This window comes from Trichechus manatus, unplaced genomic scaffold (genome assembly GCF_000243295.1).
Source record: "Trichechus manatus latirostris isolate Lorelei unplaced genomic scaffold, TriManLat1.0 scaffold00004, whole genome shotgun sequence".
NCBI lineage: Eukaryota > Metazoa > Chordata > Mammalia > Sirenia > Trichechidae > Trichechus > Trichechus manatus.
This window is the reverse complement of record NW_004443940.1, coordinates 34,890,768-34,912,479: the sequence shown is the minus strand read 5'-3', so window position 1 is coordinate 34,912,479 and position 21,712 is coordinate 34,890,768. Positions and strand designations below refer to the sequence as shown.

Genomic DNA, 21,712 nt, shown 5'->3' with positions numbered 1-21,712 from the left:
TTGTGAAAATACACATAGCCAAAGATACACCGTTTCAAAAACTTCTACATGCACAGTTCAGTGACATCGACTACGCTCTTCCAATTGTGCTGCTGTTCTCACTTTAGATGAAGGTTTACAGAACAAAATAGTTTCTCATTAAACAGTTAGTACACATGTTGCCCTATGACAATGGTTAACGACCGCACAACACATCAACACTGTCCTTACTCAACCTTGGGTTCCCTATCACCAGCTTTTCTATCCCCTTCTGCCTTCTAGTCCTTGTCCCTGGACTGCCGTGCCTCATTAGTCCCATTTGGTTTTATGGGGCTGTCCACTCCCCGGCTGAACGGTGAACCTCGGAAGTGACTTCACCACTGAGCTAAAAGGGCGTCTGGGGGCCGTCCTCTCGGGCTTTCACGTGATTTTTAATTACAGTGACTGCCCTGTGTGTTGGCGTCTGGTAGGGAAAACCCCCTCTTCTCTTTTCCTTTTAAGTTTTTTATCAATATTTTATTCCTCTGTATAAATTTTTTAGTAAGTTTATCAAAGTTCTGAAAATATCCAACTGAGGTTTTTTTATTGAGATATTCTTGAATTTATATATTACTTTGGGGTTAAAGGATATCTTTATAGTACTAAGTGGCGCCATCCAAAATAGAATATCTGATTTAGTCAGATTATCTTTCTATACAGGTCTTTTGACTTTGGTTAATACTTAGGTACTTTTTAGTTTTTATTGCTATAATGAGTGTTATTTTTATATTTTTCTGGTTGGTTATCGCTGGTTAGAGAATTGCTATTGATTTTTTTAAGTTAATCTTGTATCTGGAACATTACTGAACTCTGATGTCTGTTGATCCTTTGGTCCCTATAGAGACCCTATTATCTACAAATAAGGTTGCCTTGACCCTTCCTTCGCAATTCTTACACCATTTATTTGTTTTTCAAAACTTTCTTAGCGCGTTGGCAGGACATCAATTAGTGGTGATTGTGGCCAACCTGGGCTGGTCCCAGATCTTAAAGAGAATGTTGTCTGAGCCTTTACCATTAAGTCTAACATTTTCTGTGACTTTTGGCACATAAGTTTCATCCAGTTAAGGTGTACCATGGTGGGATCAGACCTCCTCTACGTTCCGGAGACAGGAGGAGAATCAAGATCAGCCCAGAGTGGATCCCTGTGAGGTGGAGGTCAGACATACCTCTACCCTCCAACCTTTTTACCAATTCTGACACCAGCCGTCCCTCCCACAGCACTCTCTACTTCTCTGTTGGGTTTGATGATTTGTTGCAGTGGCCACACAGAACTCACAGACCATACTCATGATTATCTGGTTTATCAGAGAAGTAACAGGCTGTATACAAAATTCAAGAACAGGATCAACGTGGAAGTAACAGAACACAGGATACAGTTAGTCAGTCAGGACAACTTTCAACCAAAATAGCTCTCAGCTCCTTTTTGCCTGTCCCTGCAGGCAGGCCTCACTTCTCAGCCAGGCCTCTGCTGCCGGGCCTCTGGTCATCACGCTGCTTGGGCAAGTGTTACAACTCTTTAGCTCTGATGACAAGCGCCTGGAGGCACCCTACTCCACCAGCAAGCCCCCTGCCTGAAGACGCTCTCTTGCTTCATGGGTTGTGGGTGGGCAAGCCTACCACTGCTGTCTTGCACTGGTCTTCTGTGTTACAGGTCCTTCTGTCTCTCGGGTCTAGGAGATTCTCAGTGTAGGGACTCCAGGTCCAAAGGATGCACTCTGCTCCAGGTTTTTCTTCTTGGTGATAGTGAGATGACCCAAACTTCTGTGAGACTGGCTGTTTTATAAGCCTACTTCTCCCACCAAGACTACAAACTGACCAATCCCCTCGAGAGTCCACAGTCACCTAATTTGCATAGTAATCATCCAATCCCCTCAAGGATTTTACAAACCTTATTTGCATTGTAAACCGTCCAGTCCCTTTTGTTTTTGTAAGATTGTGGCCTAGCAAATCATCTTGGCAGAACTACAAACCCAGGACCAGAAAGGCCACATATAAAGAGAAGCCCATTGCACTGCGTAAGGAAATTCCCTTTGATTCCTAGTTTGTTAAGAGTTTTTGTTTGTTTATTTTAATAATAAATAGATGTGGCTGTTGTTGTTGGGTGCCTTTGAGTAGATTTTGACTCATAGCAACCCAGTGTGACAGAGTAGAGCTGCCCCGTAAGGTTTTCTAAGCTGTTATCTTTACAGAAGCAGATCGCCAGGTCTTTCTCCCATGGAGCTGATGTATGGGTTCGAACTGCCAACCTTTCAGTTAGCAGCCTAGCACGTAACCTTTGTGCCACCAGGGCTCCTTGATAGATGTGGAAGCTCTTCAAATGCTTTTTTCACACATTCTACATTCTACCGTGCTGAGTAGTGTCTGGGGTCTTAACAGCCTGTGAGCAGCCATCGAAGATACTTCACTGGTCTCACCCCTTCGGGAGCAAGGGAGAATGAAGAAAACGAGATACAAGGGAAAGATTAGTCCAAAGGACTAATGGACCACAGCGACCACGGCCTCCACCAGACTGAGTCCAGTACAACTAGATGGTGCCTGGCTACCACCACTCACTGCTTGGACGAGGATCACAACAGAGGGTCCCAGACAGAGCTGGAGAAAAATGTAGAACAAAATTCTAACTGACAAAAAAAGACCAGACTTACTGGCCTGACAGAGACTGGAGAAACCCAAGAGTATGGCCCCCAGAAACCCTTTTAGCTCAGTAGTGAAGTCACTCCTGAGGTTCACCCTTCAGCCAAAGATTAGACAGGCTCATAAAACAAAACGAGACTAATGGGGCACAACAGCCCAAGGACAAGGACTAGAAGGCAGGAGGGGATGGGAAAGCTGGTAATAGGGAACCCAAGGTCGAGAAGGGAGAGTATTGACATGTTGTGAGGTTGTTAACCAATGTCATAAAACAATATGTGTACTGTTTAATGAGAAACTATTTGTTCTGTAAACCTTCACCTAAAGTACAATAAAAAAGGAATAATAATAATAATAATAAAGTACAATTTAAAAAATGCTTTTTTTGCGTTAAGATTTTCATGTAATTCTTCTCCCTGTGCCCTTAATGATAAAGGCTTCTTGACCTTGGTGCACTTAAAAAAAAAATACAGTTGAATTCAGTTAGCTAACATTTGGTTTAAGGTTTTGCATCTATGTTCAAAAGTGAAATGGGCATATAATTTTCATTTTTGTGTTGCCCTTATATGTCTGTTAACCAAAAGTTTGGCAGCTAGAATCCACCAGCTGCTCCTTGGAAACCCAATGGCACAATTCTAGTCTGTCCTCTAGGGTTGCTCTGAGTTGGAATCAACTTGATGGTGGCAGGTTTTTTGGTTTGGTTTTATATGATTTTGAAGTGAAGATTATTGTATTGCTCACTGGTTGCTCAGGGTGGAGATCACTGGTCATCCTTTTAAGAGCAGTTTGGGTGGAGTGGTGGGGCAGGTGCCCCTGGGAGTAAGTTCAAGGGAAAAAAGCAGAGTGAGTGTAAGAAAGGAGAAAACAAGGCAACAGCTTGAGGAGAAATGGGGGCAAGAAAGGTTTTTTGTTTCTAACGGAAGAAATAGCAGCAGATTTGGAATTTTTGTTTAGTTTTGTTTTTTGGTCCTCAGAGGCAGAGGATTAAGTTAATCATATTTTTTAGTTCATGGGATATTATAACACTGACCCATTTAGAACTCCTCTCTTGTTTTATATATTTATTTTTTCTCCTTTATTCCTTCACTTTCCTCCTCCTCTCTAGGCAGTTATTCTAATTTTTAATTTGATTTTTATTCTTTTTAATTTATATACAGTCAAGGGCACCTTTTTTTGGTGTCTAATTCTATGAAAGTTGACAAATACATAGTCATGTAACCATTACCACAACCAAGATACAGAATAGTTCTATCACCTCAAAAAATTCCCTCATGTTGCCCCTTTTTGTGGTCAACCCTTCCCTCATGCCCCAGCCCCTGGCAGCCACTGACCTGTTCTCCCTCCCTTTAATTTTATCTTGTCCATAGACTGATTCCTTCTGCTTTACTTCTCTTTTACAAATTTGTTCTAGCTATTCTTTTTTTTGCCTTTCCATATAAATTTTAGAATCAGCTTGTCTATATCTACAAAAAAAAAAAAAAAAACCCTGCTGGAGTTTTTACAGGAATTGTGCTGAATCTGTAGATCATTTTGGAGATCTTTACGATCTCGAGTCTTCAGGTCCATGAACATGGCGCATCTCTTCACTTATTTAGGTCTCCTTTGATCTTTCATCAGCATTTGGTCCTTAGCACACAGATTATAGGTATGTTTTGTCATATGTATACCTAGGAATTTCATTTGTAGGGGGAGCTGTTTTAAATACTATTGTTTTTTAAATTTTGGTTTCCATTTGTACATTGCTGGCCTATCAAAATGTGATTAATTTTTGTGTATTGACTTTGTACCCTGTGACCTTGCTGAACTCAGTTATTAGAGGTTTTTTTGTAGATTTCTTGGGATTATCTACATTGACAATCATGTCATCTGCGAATAGGGCCACTTTAACTTTTCCTTTGTAATCTGTACGCCTTTTATTTCTTTTTCTTGCCTTATTGCACTGGCTAGGACTTCCACTATGATGTTGAATAGGAGCGGAGAGAACATTTTTGCCTTGTTGCCAATGTTAGGAGGAAAACGTACAGTCTTTCAGTGTTAAGTACGATGTTAGCTATGGGGTTTTATAGATGTCCTTTATCAAGTTAAGGAACCTATTGCCCTTGAGTGGATTCTGACTTATAGAGACCCTATAGGACAGAGCAGAACTGCCCCATAGCGTTTCCAAGGAGCGGCTGGTGGATTCAAACTGCTGACCTTTTGGTTAGCAGCTGAGCTCTTAACCACCGTGCCACTAGGGCTAAGGAAGTTCCCTTCTATTCCTGGTTTACTGAGGATCTTTATCATGAATTGATGTTGAGTTTTGTCAAATGCTTTTTCCACATCAGTTGATAGGATCGTGTGTTGTTTTTATTTTTTTCCTTCAGACTATTAATATGGTGGGTTATGTTGATTTATTTTCAAATATTTGATCAGCCTTGCATCCCAAGAAAGCCCCACTTGGTGTAGTGTATTATTATTTTTATACATCAATCCATTCAGTTTGCTTGTATTTTGTTGAAAATTTTTACATCTATGTTCATGAGGGATATTTATTAGGACTATTCAGTTTATATATTTCATACTGGGTTGGTAGTTTGAGTAGTTTGTGATTTTTGAGGAATTGATCTATTTCATTTAAGTAGTTGAATTTATGTGCAAAGACTTGTTCATTTTTATTCATTTCCTTTTTATTCTTTTAATATCCTGAGGGCTATAGTTATTTCCTGTTTCATTCCTGATATTGGTAATTTGTGTCTTTTCTTCTTTTTTCTTTGTCGATCTTACTTACTAGAGTTTTAGCAATTTTACTGATGTCTTCTAAGAACCATCTTTTGGGTTCATTAAGATTCTCTATTTTTTCTGTTTTCCAATTTCATTGATCGCTGCTCTTGTTCTGTTTTCTTCCTTCTGCTTGCTTTTGGGTTTATTTTACTCTGCTATGTCTAGTTTCTTAAGGTGGAACCCTAGATTATTTATTTAAAACTTATTCTTTTCTAAAGTAAACATTCAATGGTTTAAAGTTTTCTGTAACTACTGATTTAGCTGCATCCAACACATTTTGATGTGCTATATTTTCACATGCATTTAGTTCAAACTATTCCTGTTAGTTTTCTGCAGATCTGGATCTCCTTTTGGTATCATATCCCTTCATCCTGAAGAATTTCTTTAGTATTTCTTATAATACAGGTCTGCTGGCAGCAAATTCTCTAGCATTTATTTATCTGAAAATACCTTCCTTTCATTGAATACAAAATTCTAGGTTGACAGATTTCTTTCTCTTCTGACAGTTTACAGATAATGTGCTATTGTCTTTTGATTTCCATCATTTTCCACATTTGGCCACTTGTGTATCTCCTTCTGTAAAGTGCTCTAGTCTTTTGCCTATTTTTTTAAATTGAGTTGTTAGTCTTATTATCATTGATTTGTAGGAGTTCTTTATATATTCTGGAAATAAATCTTTTGTCAGATATATGTACTACAGGTATGTTTCCCAGTCTATGGCTTGCCTATTCTGTGTCCTTTCTTCTATTTACTTGGGGCTTAATTTGCTCTTCTTTTTCTAGATTCTGAAGACAGAAGCTTAAATCATTGGTTTTGTACCTTCTACTAAAGGAATTTAAAGCTATAAATTTTCCTCTAAGCACGGCTGTACCTGCCTCCAGCAAATTTTTGTATGCTATGTTTTCATTATAATTAATTACACATTATTTTTAAATCCTCTTGTGATCTTTCTTTTCTGACCTAGGAATTAATTAAAAGTGTTTTCTTTGATTTCCAAATATTTGGGATTTTCTAGATATCTTATTGGTTTTGTTTTTATTTTAACACTGCTGTAGTCAGGGTCTTGTGTTGTGGCCCAGCATCTGGTGTATCTTGGTAACAGTAGCATGTGTTCTTGAAAAAAATATGTCATCTACAATGGTTGGGTATGGACTTCTATAAATATCCATTAGGTCAAATTGGCTGATGGCTTTTCAAATCTTTTGTATCTCTGCTTATATTATTTACTGAGAAAAGGATGTTAAAGTCTTCAACTATGGTTGTGGATTTATCTTTTTTTTTCCCTGTAGTTCTTAATTTTTAATGCTTTGAGTATTTTAAAACTCTATTATTAGGTTTGTATACATTTCAGATTTTTATCTCTTCTTGATGAATTAATCTTTGTATCATTATGAAATGTGCCTCTTTGTCTCTAGTAATACTCTTTGTCTTGAGGTCTACATTTTTTTATTATTAATATAGCCACTCCAGCTTTCTTATGCTTTTCCAACCCTTTTACTTTAAATCCATCTGTGTCTTTGTATTAAGGGTATGTTTCTTTGTAAATAGCATACAAAAATAAAAATAACAGTTGCCATAGAGTCATTTCTGACTCATGGCGACCCCGTGTGTGTCAGAGTAGAACTGTGCTCCATGGAATTTTCAATGGCTGATTTTTCAGAAGTCGATCACCAGGGCTTTCTTCCAAAGTGTCTCTGGGTGGACTGGAACCACCAACCTTTTAATTAGCAGCCAAGCACATTAACTGTTTGTACCACCCAGGGGCTCCATAAACAACATATTACCCATCGCCATCGAGTTGATTCTGACTCATAACAACCCTATAGGACAGAGTAGAACTGCCCCATAGGATTTCTAAGGAGCAGGTGGTGGATTGGAACTGCTGACCTTTTGGTTAGCAGCCAAGCTCTTAACCCCTGTGCCACCAGGGCTCCAAACAACATATCGTTGGGTCTTATTTTTTCATGCATTCCGGAATGCCTACCTTTTAATTGAAGTAAGCACCGTGTTTCTAACATCGATCCGTGCTAGCCAAAAGCTTGGAGGTTCAGGTCCACCTAGGGGCACCTCAGAAGAAAGGCCTGGTGATCTGCTTCTGAAACATCAGCCATTTAAAGCCCTATGGAGTCCATTCTGCTCTCACACGCGTGGGGTTGCTGTGAGTTGGGGCTGACTCTGGGGCAACTGGGTTTTTTAAAGGCTGCCATAGGTCAAGAGGTGGGCCCTCCTCACTTCAGGGGAAGTCAGGGTGGGCTGCCCACAGGAGGTGGCCTGGCAGTTGGGTCTTTAAGCTCAAGGGCCCCTTGCACCTGTCTGCTGTCTTTTGCCCTCCCGCCTCCCCAGTTTCTCTCTCTCTAGGACAGGACCAGCTCTCACCCCCATCCTGCCACGTGCCTTTGGGGTTGGGCACTATTGAGATGAGTGGGGAGGGTCCTCTCTGTGTGAGGAGCAGGGAACCAGGGTGGCCGAGAGGCACAGCTGCTGGGGGGGTGCTGCTCCCACACAGCCCCTCCATCTGCCTCGCGCACGGCCTGCGTGGCCGGATGTGGTCATCACCAAGAAAGGCCCCCTCCCCTCCTTCAGCCATCCACACTGGGGTGAGTGGGGGAGGGGCCGTTGTCCCAGCCTCCCGGGTCTGTGTCCCCGCAGACAGCAGCGACAGTGAGCTGGAGCTGTCCACAGTCCGCCACCAGCCAGAGGGGCTGGACCAGCTGCAGGCACACACCAAGTTCACCAAGAAGGAGCTGCAGTCCCTCTACAGGGGTTTCAAGAACGTGAGTGCCCCCGGTAAAAACCCCGGGGGGCCCCGAAGACCCCAAGAGGGAGCCTCTAGATACCTCCAAAAAAAAAAAAAAAAAACCCCAAACCCATTGCTACTGAGTCGATTCCGACTCATAGTGACCCTATAGGACAGAGTAGAACTGTCCCATAGAGGTTTCAAGGAGCGCCTGGTGGATTCAAACTGCCGACCTTTTGGTTAGCAGCCAAACTCTTAACCACTGCACCACCAGGGTTTAGGCAGAGTGAACATCCCAGAGCCTGTTGTTGGGGAGCCCACTGGGGCTGGGATAAGCCCCAGATTGGTCTCTGGAGGCCCGTGCTCCCTGCCCGGTGTCTCTGATGCTGGCAAAGGGGGTGACAGCCCAGAGGGACCCGCTTGGCGTGAGGGGCCAGCCTTCCCCTTCCTATCTCCCCGCTTTCTGCCTCTCGCCTGCTCTCACCCCGACCCCCAGGCCTTTCCCAGTGGGAGGCTCCCCCAGAGGGAGGAGCGAGGCTGGGGTCTGCAGAGTCCGGGCACTGGGGTGGGGCCTGGAGGCCAAGGTCACTGATGCTTGACTTCCTGCTGCAGGAGTGTCCCACAGGCCTGGTGGATGAAGACACCTTCAAGCTCATTTACTCACAGTTCTTTCCTCAGGGAGGTGAGTCTGCAACCAGGCCCCTGTGGCCCCCCTGGAAGCCCCTACAGTGTGGCAGATCTGCAGTGGGTGGGCATCCCTTCTACCCTGGGACACAGGGCAGGGAGGGGGCCTCAGCTCCAGCCCTGCCCTCCCCGATGCCATTGCCCTTCGGACACCTGGTGCTGCCCTTGTCCCACTGGAAGGGAGGACTCTCACTCAGGACAAAGCTGCTCTGGCCCAGGTGGGCTCCCGGGTAGGGGCAAGGGCTGCCAGGAGGCCCGGATGCACCCAGCCCTTGCCCTCACTCTCCCCAGATGCCACCACGTATGCACACTTCCTCTTCAACGCCTTCGATGCTGACGGGAATGGGGCCATCCACTTCGAGGTAGGTCCCTGCTGACCCCTCCGCGTCCCCTGCCCCTGCGGCCTGCTGGCTCCTGGAGGGCAGGGCCTGGGGGAGCTGCCTGCCCACCACCCCTGAGAGGCTTAGACAGGATCCTGGGTGTAGACTGTCAAGTGTGTTCCCCGGGGCATGAGTGGATGGTGCTGGGCTGGCCCCGGGCCTGACTGTGGAGCTAGTGATGTTCGGTTTTGCTGTCCCGTCACCCCATCTCGGCCTTTTCTTCCATTCTAAGCATTTGCGTCCAGCCCCGCCCAGCAAAGGGAGCTGCACACTGAGGTGTTAGTCACCCAAGGCGAATTTGCATTTTAAAAGGAGGCAAGGTTTAACTCAAAGGCGAGGCTTGCTAGTGGTGGGATTTCAGGCTTCCAGCCCAGAATTTACGCCCTAGCCCCCAAACAGGCAGAGCATCCCAGGGCGTGCAGGCTGCAGGGGGTCCCCCAGCTGGGCCCGGTCAGCAAAGCCAGGTGTCCCCTGTCAGGAAGGAGAATCCGGGCCCCAGGAGACAGCAGAGGCTTTGCCCGGGGTTCTCCGTGCTGGTACCGTCATATCTCCACCCAGACCTGGCCACACAGGATCACTGGAGAGACGCCCCCAGCTGTGGAGCCCAGGCACCTAAAAATAGCTGCAGACCAAAAGCTGAAACCTCTTCAGAGAGGAAAACCTTGGCAAGAGCAGGCCGGATCGATATCCCACCCAGCTCAGCTTCCAGGGTCAAGGGCGGCTGACAGGAAAGCAGCGGGGGCCCTGGCGATCTGTGGTGTAATAATAACCAGTCAATAATGCCGCCGGGTTATTTTTATGTTGCGAGCACGCGGGCGGGCAGGGCAGGCGCAGCCCAGGCCCCCGATCTCTGACTGCAGCCCCAGCCGTCTGGGCCCACGATTAAGGCTATTTCTTTGTCAACCTACAGCGGTTTCATAGTTTTTATTGTAAGTGACGCTTGCCCGCGGTGAAAAGTCCAGTCGGTTCAAAGGAGTTAGGGGTGAAAACACACTGCCCTGCCCGTCCCTGCCCTGTGACCACTTGCTTGTGTGCTTTTAAGAGGCCCTGAGACTTCGGGGAATACAGTGTGTGAAGGAATCCAGTGGAATGGGCCCGCCAGGGTCTCCTTTGGTAGTTCCTGTTTTTGATTTTCTTAGTTTATTATGGTAAATATGTATCTAAGAAAACGTGTCATTTCAGCAACCTTCACGTGTACAGTCAAGTGATGTTAGTTACGTCACCACACTGAGCAATCATCACCCTTATCTGTTTCCAAGTTTTTCCATCACCCTTACAGAAGCTCAGTGTTCCCTAAGCTGCGAGCCCTCTTTCCCCCTCCCTCTCGTCCTTTAGTCAAAGCTGGACGATGAATAAGGAAGACCGAAGAAGAACTGATGCCTTTGAATGATGGTGTTGGTGAAGAATATCGGATATCCCATGGGCCGCCAGAAGAACAGACAAATTTGTCTAGGAAGAAGTACAGCCAGAATGCTCCTTAGAAGTGAGGACGTCGAGACTTCGTCTCACTTACTTTGGACATGTTATCGGGAGGGTCCAGTGCCTGGAAAAAGACATCGTGCTTGCTAAAGCAGGGGGGTCAGCGAAAAAGAAGAAGACCCTCAATGAATGGATTGACACAGTGGCTGCAACAATGGGCTCAAAGACAGCAACGGTCGTGAGGGGCAGTGTTTCGTTGTGCTATGCGTAAGGATGCTATGAGTCGGAACCAACCCGACAGGCCCTAACAGCAATAACTCCTGCCCCCGGTAACACCTGCCTAATCTAAACATTTCCTATAGGTGGGATTATACAATATTTTTCCCTTTGTGACTGACTTATTTCACTCAGCATAATGTTTTCAAGTTTCATCCACGTTGTTATGGATTGAATTATGTCCCCCAAAACTATGTGTTGTAAATCCTAACCTCCATACCCGTAGTTATAATCCCATTTGGGAATGGGTTTTCTTTGTTATGTTAATGAGGCGGGATTAGTGTAGGGTGTACCTTGAGTCAGTCTCTTTTGAGATATAAAAGAGATTAAACAAGCGAGCAGAGAGAGATGGGGTAAGACAGATGCCAAGACACATGGAGATCTCCAAGGAACCAGGAGTAGAAGCTGGAGACAAGGACCTTCCTCCAGAGCCGACAGAGAGAGAAAGCCTTCCCCTGGAGCTCGAGCTCTGAATTTGGATTTCTAGCCTCCTAAACTGTGAGAAAATAAATTTCTGTTTGTTAAAGCAGAAATGTATAGTACTTCTGTTACAACAGCACAGATAACTAAGCCACATACTGTGGCATGTATCAGGACCTGACTCCTCTTTATACTGAGTAGTATTCCGCTGTATGTAGGTACCACATTCTGTTTATCCGTTCATCTGTTGATGGACCTTTGGGCTGATTCCGTCTTTTGGCTCTTGTGATTAGTGCTGCAGTGAGCCTTGGTGTACAGGTGTCTGTTGGCGTTCCTGCTTTCAGTTCTTTAGGGTATATACTTAGGAGTAGAATTGCTGGATCATATGGTAATTCTATGTTTAACTTTTCGAGGAAACTCCAAACTGTTTTCCACAGTGGCTGCACCATTTTACAGTCCCACCAGCAATGGAGGAGGGTTCCAAGTTCTCCACATCTCGCCCACACCTGTAGTTTTCCATTTTTTAAATCGTAGCTAGCTTAATGGGCATGAAGTTCAGAGATTATATGATTTCATAGTTGCACAAAGCTCGGGAATGTCTGTCACCCTGCTCACCCTCCTCACCCTCCTTGTGGTTGTTGCTTCACTACCGACAGAGAGGAGGTCTATGGCCCCTTTAACGTGGTAGATGGTGAGGTCTTGGGGGAAGGGGTGCTGTCAGTGGCTGAGTTGGGAGCCCTCTGCTAGGCGCCATCTCAGAAGATCGTTCATTCCCGGCCTGGGGGTTGTCACAAAGGCATATCCCAGGACTTCCCACGTGCTTCTCTGCACATGAATTTACTCTGACTTCATACCCAGGGCCGATTACCCAATAAGCCAGGTCTGCCCGGGCCCACTTGGGCCTTCCCACCGATCCTCAGTGCACAATTTCACCTGTCCCCACCCCGTCAAAGACGCGGTGAAATCCATGGGAAGTTGCTCACCACTGATGAGCAAGTAAATACAATTACGCCTGTGCGTAACTTGCTCAGTGCAAGCCAGTGCATACCATGCTCACTGGTTAATCTGCCCCTGGAATCATACCTATCTGTTTACCTTGAGGAATTTACGGATTTCAAGTGCTCTGTGCTACAGTAAAGGAGCCTTGATGGTGCAGTGGTTAAGCGCTCGGCTGCTAACAGAAAGGTCGAGGCTTCACACCCACCAGCTTTCCCCACGGGAGAAAGATGCTGGCCGTCCACTTCTGTAAAGATCACAGCCTCGGAGACCCTGCAGGGCAGTTGTCTTCTGTCCTGTATTGTCACTTAGGGTTGGAATGGGCTCAACAGCAACAGGTTTTGTTGATTTTTTTTTTTTTTTTTTTTTGGTTCTACAATAGCCCTTCTTCCCCGAAAGGAGAAGGGCCCTATCTTCCCGGGACCCCCTAACCAGCTCAGCCCTATCCCCAGCTCAGCAGAGGTGGGGATCCCAGTGGTCAGGAAGGAGGCTGCCTTGGGGGAAAAAAACAAAACAAAACCCATTGCTGTCTAGTCACTTCCGACTCATGGCCACCCCATGTGTGTCAGAGTAGAATCGCACCATAGAGTTTTCCGTGGCTGTGATCTGTCAGAAGTGAATCACCAGGCCTTTCTTCTGAGGCACCTTTGGGTGGATTCACACCGCCAACCTTTCAGTTAGTAGCTGAGTGCTTAACCATTTGCACCACCCAGGGACTCCTCTGCCTTGGGATAGGGGCCCAAAACCTGGCCCTGGGTGTGTCTGGAAGCGTCCAAGGATGCTCAGCCGTTCATCATTGCCAGGCCTCAGAGCCTTCCAACGGGCTCTTAAATCAGAAAGGAAAGTCTGCGCATCATGATTTACAGTGATCCTAATCCTTTTTATATATTACTGAGAGATTAAAACACATATTAATTAGTTTACTTACATGGTAAAATATGGTAAGATCCCTCCCCTCACCAAGAATGAGTACCAAAAGTCAAAAGCAAGACAAGCAAACCTCCCAGGAGCTGAGCTGCAGACAAGTGCCCGTGTCACGCCTCAGGGTCTGGCTCCTGCTCATCCTCAGGGAACCCCGGGATCTGAACAGCAGGGAGCCTGGCGTCGGCCCTCCCTCTGCCTGAGTGGGACGATGCCACATACAGATGTGCCTTGTCACCGCTCCGTGCCACCCAGGGCCTTTCTAATTCAGCCAGTTCGTCTTACCAACTAGGTGTCGAGTTTAAAAAGTCATTACAGTTGTCCCCCATCACGTGCAGGTTCTGCACGTGCAAATCCGTCTGCTCACTAACATTTACTTGTAACCTCCCCACCCCGCCACCCCGCCCACAAGTCAGCCCGCACGGCTCTTGGTTGTCATTGACGGACATGTGCAGAGCGGGGAGAAATTTGAATTGCCTGGTGTGTGTGTTCCCAGCTGAGCTCGAACAAGGCTCACACTGTAAACAAGCGTCCTTTTCACCGTCTAGTTAGTGCTACGTTTTTTGCACTTTGGTTCTCTTTGTGGATGATTTTGCTGTTTAAAGTGGCCCCCAAGAGCAGCGCTGAAGTGCCTTCTAGCGTCCCTGAGCGTAAGCAGGCTGTGACGTGCCTCATGGGGAAAATGCGTATTAGATGAGCTTCGTTCAGGCACGAGGTACAGTGCCATTGACCGAGAGTTCAATGTTAATTAATCCACAGTACATATTAAATAAGGTGTTTTTAAACAGAAACACACATACAGCGAGGTTATGTTGTGACCAGAGGCTTGCAGGAACTTAACCCTGTGTTTCCCCGGGAGCAGTGGCTGAGTGTTTTCTAATCCACTGTTTGCAGGGACTTTGTAGAACACAGCGACTGTGAATAAAGAGAATGTGGAATGTTGGTGCCTTTTCAGTGCCCAGGATAAAGCCAGGCTGCCCAGTGGCGGCCAGGCACATGTGTGGAGGAGGGTGTGGCTGCCCCTCGGCCCTCTCCTGCTGCACCCTCCCCGGTGCCCAGTGACCAAGGCAGAGCTTCCATCCACCAGGGTGAGGGCAGCAAGCAGAAGGAATGATTTCCCTGCATCCACGTGATAACCAGCACCACATCCACTTCAGTCATTGATCTGCTCTCGGCTCCACCGGGCGCCTCCCGTATGCACTTTGGGGTGTCCTAGCAGGGAAACCGAGGTCTCACTGTGTCACTGCAGGAGTTCCTCACTCTCCCTGGGCCCTGCCTCGAGCATAGTCACAGGGCAGAGGCTGGGCCAGTTCCAGGGGCCCTGTGGGCAGTGTGGATGGTAGGCTCTGTGAACACAAGCAGTTGTCACACAGTGAAATTGCTGTGTGCAGCCCAGGAATTTAGAAATAGCGTACACTTGGACATGGGCTGGCTGGACTTGGGTCATTTCTGTGTCACCTTTACAGATGAGGGAAGGACCCCTCTCCTGGCACCATTACAGTGTGCCACACAAGCCCACAGCCTCACTGCCCCCCTCACATGCTAAGGGGCGCTGAGTGGGGACATGTCTTGGTTGCTGGCAGACAGATGAGCCATCTGACAGGCCCGGATACAGCGGGCACGTGTCTGCTGAAAAAGCAGTCTGTGGAGACAAGATGGAGAAGATAGTGGTCCACACCAGAAGGTGGGGTCTTGTGTGGGGCTCCCCACCCCCACCCCCACCCCCCGAGTGGGACTCCACACCTTTGCCTCCCCCTGGGAAAGCCTGTCAGACCTCAGGGAAGTGGGGGTGACATGAGTTTAGGGATAACTGTGAATCTCTGCTACTTATTAATCATGCGCATGCTTCAGTAATTGTCATTCCCCAAACTCAGGTGTAAGAAAGATCACATTGTTTCTCCTTTAAAATTGTTTTATTTTCAGAAAATAGTTTAGCAGTTCCTCAAAAGTTGAACAGAGAATTAGCATATGACCCAGCCATTCCACTCCTGGGTATAAACAAAAGAATTTAAAGTAGGAACCGAAACAGAAACCTGTACACCCATGTTCACTGCAGCTCTATTCTCAGTAACCAAATGGTGGAAACAGCCTGAACATCCATCAACGGATGAAGGGATAAGCAAAAAGGTAGTACATACCTGCAATGGAATATTATTCATCCAAAAACAGAAATGAAGTTCTGGTACATACTACAACATGGATGAACACTGAAAACATGCTAAACGAAATAAGTCAGATGCAAAAGGACAAATATTATATGACCCCACTTACACGAATAGGCAAATATCTAGAAACCAACGTTTATTAGTGGTAACCGAGGGTGAAGGAGCTCTTGTGGCACAGCGATTAAGCGCTTGGCTGCTAACCAAAAGGTCGATGGTTCAAACTCACCAGCTGCTCCGCGGGAGAAAGATGTGGCAGTCTGCTTCCATAAAGATTACGGCCTTGGAAGCCCTACAGGGCAGTTCTTCTCTGTCCTATAGAGTCTCTATGAGTTGGAATTGACTTAATGACAGCAGTTTAACCAGGGGTAGGAGAGAGGGGAAGATGAGAGGTCTTTGCTTAGAAGGCATTGAACTTCTGTTAATGAAGGTGGAATGATCTGGAAACTGATTGTGTTGATAACTGCACAACACGGTAAACATGAGCAGTGTCACTGAACAGTACACGTAAGAAATGCGGAATTCGCAAATGTTTTTTACATATATTTTTACCACAATAAAATACTAAAAAAAAAAGGTGTAATTTCTTCCCTTGTGTTCATACATTCATGACTTCAAGAACCCACTAGGTTTACAGAGTTTGCTTTGGAAAACAGCAGTTACCAGCCAGTTCTCTCTGAAGGCTCGTAGGATCCTCTCTTTGTTTTCTGAGGTTTCATAATGACCTGTGCCTGCAGGCTGAACTGCAGACCGTTCTGCACTGCTCTATGCCCTCAGTGGAACCTGGAAGCTTACAGCCTTCCACTGTAGGGCATTTTCTTTCATGGTTTCTTCGACACACTTTCCTCCCCATGTTCCCTGGTTCTTCCTGGAACTCCTGCAGTTCCAATATCAGGGCCTCTGGAGGGGACCTCTTCTCGTCTCCTCTTTTCGCTCCTATTTTCCTGCCCTTGGCCTTTTCACTCTACTACTTCATGGAAGATGTCTCAGCTTGCTCTTCCAACCCTTCTTTGGAGTTTGTCATTTTGCTTGTTTTTAATTCCCAAGAGCTCTTTCTTGTTCTAACTTATTCGTTTTTTTTGTAGCATCCTGTCCTTATTTTAGGGATGCAGGACTTTTAATCTCTGAGTCTAATAATTTTAAGTTTTCTTTCCTCCTGACTTAATCTTTGTTTCTTCCAAATGGCTTTCTCTGTTTCCCTTGGCCTTTCTTTCTTGTGGTACAGGTCTCCTCAGATCCAGAAAATCTGACGAATATTTGAGTGAGGACTAGAGCCTTTGGTGCACCACCCTGTCCCTCTGCGGACTGGTTGTCCTCTCCCCTCTACTTCCCTGGGACACCCCCTTCTCTACTCTCTTTCTCCCCAGTAGCCCAGGAGGACCCCATGGGGCATGGAGGGCTTAATCTCCAAACCTTCCAGGAGGTGAGGGAAAGACTTACTTTCCACAACTGTTATAATAAAATAGTCCAAGTATTCACATTAAAACCATTTGAACATCTGTGTCTCATCACATGAGTGACATTATAATAAGTTATCTGTGTCGTACTTCAGAGGTGATTCCAACACACAGGTACGCCATGACCCCACTGTTGAACACTGTCCGTGCAACTTTTTAAAAAGGGGGGGAGAGTTTTCAGCCACCTTTGATGTGCATGTTCTTGATAAACTGAAAGAAGAGCACCCCCTTTATTAAAAGAGCAGCCTCCAGGTCTTCTCTGTCACCAGCGATGCATTAAATGAGTTCAAAAAGCCAAAAACCAAACCCACTGCCGTCGAGTCGATAGCGACCCTATAGGACAGAGTAAAACTGCTCCATAGGGTTTCCAAGGAGCAGCTGGTGGCTTTGAACTGCCAACCTTTTGGTTAGCAGCCAAGCTCTTAACCATTGCACCAATGGGGCTCCTACCTGTGTTCAAGACATCATATATTGAGAAGTCTTCGTTTGAGAAGATCAATGCCAGCTACCTTATCCCATCCCCACCACACTCACACCGGGTTTGTGAGTGGCTGCCATCTGTCTCATCTGTTTGGAGGCTCCTCTCCTGTAGATTTCAGCGGAAGCCACATAGCAAACTGGAAATAGAATCTGGGCTTTGAATTCTTACTCCAGGCCCTCCCTGTCCTCCTTTCTCCCCTCAGGACTTTGTGGTCGGCCTCTCCATCCTGCTGCGGGGAACAGCCCACGAGAAGCTCAAGTGGGCCTTCAATCTGTACGACATTAACAAGGACGGATACATCACCAAAGAGGTACCGGGCCCGTGCCCTCCCCCCCTCCTGTTGCCCCACACTCCCTTCCTCTCCTCCCTCCTGTAGCCCTGTCTGTCCTGTCTCCCCTACCCATTCAGAGATGTGGCTCCCAGCCTGGCCCTGGGGGACAGATGGCCCATGGGCTCCCAGCCTCCTTTCCCCATGTCCTCGGTCCCGGACACCTGGGTGTTTGCCCCTCACCACATATCTCAATCCAGTTCAACGAGTGTTCCTAGATCATCCTTTCTCATGGGGAGACCCTAAGAGAGACCCCCTGGAGAAGCAGGGCCTGGCCTTGGCTCCCACTGAGCAGAGGAAAGGGGTGCACCTCTTAAGCCGGGGCTGTGAACGGAGGTCTTGCCACACAGGGCCCAAAACTTTTTTGGTATCTGAAATAGTTGCTGCTGTTTCAAAGTTGGAAGCTTGCACATAAAAACCTATCCTACCCTCTCTTGGAGAGTCAGGGGGCCTGGTGCTGACCTGCCTGGACCGGTGCGTGCTCCTCTCTCTGGCTCGCACAGCCCCTCCCACCCAACCACTGCCCCGGCAGCGCCCACCACCCTCTGCTGCAGCCCCTTCTCCTTGGGAACCTGGCCCTCCCTCATGCCAGCCCCTCCGGCCCCTCCAGGAGATGCTGGCCATCATGAAGTCCATCTACGACATGATGGGCCGCCACACCTACCCCATCCTGCGAGAGGACGCACCTCTGGAGCACGTGGAGCGGTTCTTCCAGGTGAGGGCGCTCCAGCCTGGGGCGGTCAGGGGTGGAGGTGGGGGGCCGCCTGGTAGAGGAAGGGGCTCTTGTTCTCGGGGCAACCTCACTTCCCTTCTGTAAGCCTTGCCCTGCGAGGAGGTTAAACTTGCACCCCAAACCCGGCTGGCTGTCAGAATCACCTGAATTAAAAACAGCACCTGAGCTCCGCTGAACGGCATCTCAGGGGCAGGCTGCCCCCCGCCCCCACCAGGCCAATGTCCTGGTGCCCCCCAAGACGCTTCTAGCTCTTACAGAGAAACTCCTGCCGGAGGAGCGGATTGGGAGTTGACTTTGTCCTGTGTCCATGAGGGTACAGGTTGAAGGGGCTGAAGGCTCAGCTCCCCACTTGCTGGGGGAACTCTAGATGTGTGGCCGTTCTGTGCCTCAGTGCCCCATCTCCCTCGCTGCCTGTCAGGGAAGTGAGAGGGTCACCTGAGCATGGGGACACCTCCTGAGAAGTGCAGGCCCAGGTAGGGGGTCAGGGAGTTGTCTGAGGGGGGCAGACGGGGAGATGCCAGAAAGTCAGCAGTGGAGGTGAAGGTTGGCCTTCAAGGGGCTTTCCTGTGGCCTGGATCCAGGGTAGGGGCTGAGGGGATGAGTTCGGTGGGACTTTGGTGTCTGTGGTGGGAGGCATGGAGCTGGGCGTCACCTGGCCACAACCCTGCCCACCCACAAACATGCCAACCCTGCTGGTCCACAGACTCACCGTGGTATGGATTGTGTTGCAGAAAATGGACCGGAATCAGGATGGGGTGGTGACCATGGACGAGTTCCTGGAGACCTGTCAGAAGGTAGGCAGCCTCAGAAAGCTTGGAGCAGAATCCTCTGCAAGCCCTGGCCAGAGGTGGGTGGTTGAGGGTTTCCTACCCACCCAGGGCCCCCACACACCCAGTCTGCCCCTACCTGTCTGTCGCTATGCCCGGGCCCCTCCCCACCTCAAGGTGGGCTGGAGCAGCCGGCTTCAAGCTTCAGTGAAACTCTTTGGTGAAGTTCATCTGCTCCCCAACCCCACCGTCACCCACTTCTCCCAGCCCACAGCCCACTTAAGCACTGTCTCTCAGTCCTGCCATTGCAGGGTCTCAAGTCAGAGGGGGCAGAATTGGGGCCAGCAGGAGGGTGGTTCGGTCTCGGGAAGGGGCCGTGCTGGGGGACTGGTGCCTGAAGCCTCCCCCAGCGTTGTAGCTGACCCTGCTGTGCAGAGCCTGCTCTCAGGGGCAGGACACTGGGCTCCTCTGGCCCCGGCCACCAGCCTCACGCCCAGCACGGCTGCTGGTTGCCTGTGGCCTCCCTTGGGGTGTGTGGCCAGGGAGGTCTTACCGTCTGTCAGGCATGGAGTCAGACGTCTGGGTTGAATGCAGGCTGTGCCTTACCAGCTGGGTGGCCCCAGGCAGGCTCCTTGACCTCTCCGCTCCTCAGCACCCTGTCTCACCCCAATGAGACAGCAGTCACTGAAGGGTGCAGAGTACCCAGGTGAGGTTGGACTAGAGCCATCCCCCCTGCCTCCCCCTGCTGGCTGACCAGGCCCCCCATCCTCTCTTCACCCAGGATGAGAACATCATGACCTCCATGCAGCTGTTTGAGAACGTCATCTAGGTCATGGATGTGGGGACCCTGGGCTGGCTATGCCATCTCAACCCCAGAGAAACCTCATCCTGCCAGGAACAGCCTCCATGAGAAACTTTTTTCTAATATATTTAAAAAAAGTGAACTATTTGCTCCAGACACTCACACACACTCTCACACACACACACACACACACACTCACACACTCACACACACTCTCTCACATTCACACACTCACACACACATACTCTGGCACACTCACGCTTACACACACTCCCTTACACACACAATCACACACTCACACATGCATTCACACACATGCTCACACACACTCCCTTACATACACACACACATTCACACACACACACACCCCCCACTCCTCTGGGCTGGCAGAGAGCTGAGTCTGGCTGGGAGCTGGGTGTAGGATGGGAGCCGCAGGCCCTGGCCAGCCGTCCCCCAGGCCAGCGTGGAGAGACTTCCTCGGGGTTGAGCAGCAGAAAGAGCAGTGTCTGTGGGCCGCTCGGCTGCTGGGGTGTACCAGGAAAGGGTTTCACACGCCTCTGCAAAGCCAGCACCCTCCTGTGTGGGCCCCACCTTCCCCCAACCATTCCCTCTGCCCCCGACCTACACCCCAATGGCCCCTCACCACAGGACCCTGGAGGGGCAGATCGGGGACCAGGGCAGGTCTGACAGGGAAGAGGGGGTGACGGAGGCAGAGTCAGGGTCTTCCCTGGCTGCTTGCCCTGGATCTGGGGGCACCCGCCGCTTCACTGGCCTGGGCAAGCTCACCTGCTTCAGGCAGGCCCACTGTTGGGCTCCCTCAGGCGGTGGGGGGCATGGAACTCCTCTGAGAGGAAGGGACAATGTCAAGTTCAGGGACTGGATTTCTTGGTGCAGAATCTGAGGGGGACTGTTTCCCACTTCTGCTGGGACAGGGAGACACCCTCCCTGCCCCATTCCTGGCTCAGGGAATCCAGTGAGTGGACTGTCCCCACCCCTCAGGCTCCAGACTCAGTGTTTGCTCACTCCTAGGTCCTCTTCATCCTGGCAGGAGGCTGGTGGCTCAGGCGCTGGCAGCCAGGAGCCTGGGGGGCTCAGAGCCTGGGAATGGGGCTTCTCCCTCCCTTTTCCCTGGTCCCCGTCTCCCTGGCTCAGCAGCTTGGCTGAGCCCCCCTGCACAGGCTCACCCCAGCCCTGTACAAAAAGCACAAGCACCCAGTAGCTGGGCTGCAGCCCACAAGGGGGGCCAAGGACAGTGTCCCGAGGCAAGTCCCTCCTGGTGGGCTGAGGCATCCCCGTAGGCCTGATACCATTGGCCACCAGGAAGAAGCACGGAGCCAGTCTGTGCCACAGAGTGGGGAGTGTCGAAGCCCAGCCCAGCCCAGCCCAACCCACCTCACCAACACTCAAAAGCACAAAGCCCGGGGACGCGGCTGGCTGGTTCTGCTCTAGGGACAAGGCTGGTGTCAGCCCGAGCCAGAGCCAGAGCCAGTGAGGGCCGCAGGTTCCTGCAGGTTGACAGAAACCTCCAGGAGGAGAGAGGAACAGCTGCTTCCACCTGCCCAGGCTGTTCGGGAAGGAACCCAGCCCCGGGCAACGTGGCCCTCCGCACTGGCGGGCGCCTTCCCAGGGAACATTCCCACACGATACATTCCATCGGCTGCTGCCCCGTCTCTGCTCAGGCCCGGCCCTGGGAGCCCCCGGGCCCCCAGAAGGCACGAGCCAGCTGGCTGGGGGGAGTAG

At 49.0% G+C, this 21,712-nt stretch overlaps 1 protein-coding gene across 3 annotated transcripts in view; it reads left to right on the top strand.

Moving 5' to 3' along the window:
- The window catches only part of KCNIP3 (potassium voltage-gated channel interacting protein 3), a 94,049-nt gene extending 73,885 nt beyond the window's left edge, over positions 1-20,164 (top strand). For 2 of the 3 annotated variants that reach the window (XM_004369352.1, XM_004369353.1), the window contains 7 exons: positions 8,059-8,183; positions 8,759-8,828; positions 9,122-9,192; positions 17,545-17,652; positions 18,281-18,385; positions 19,135-19,197; positions 19,952-19,999. In XM_004369352.1, the coding sequence (XP_004369409.1) occupies positions 8,059-8,183; positions 8,759-8,828; positions 9,122-9,192; positions 17,545-17,652; positions 18,281-18,385; positions 19,135-19,197; positions 19,952-19,999 (590 nt within the window). Of the gene's footprint in view, positions 1-8,058; positions 8,184-8,758; positions 8,829-9,121; positions 9,193-17,544; positions 17,653-18,280; positions 18,386-19,134; positions 19,198-19,951 lie in introns of all 3 variants that reach the window. The other variant, XM_004369351.1, reaches the window with a different exon arrangement.
- Positions 20,165-21,712: the final 1,548 nt, after the last annotated feature.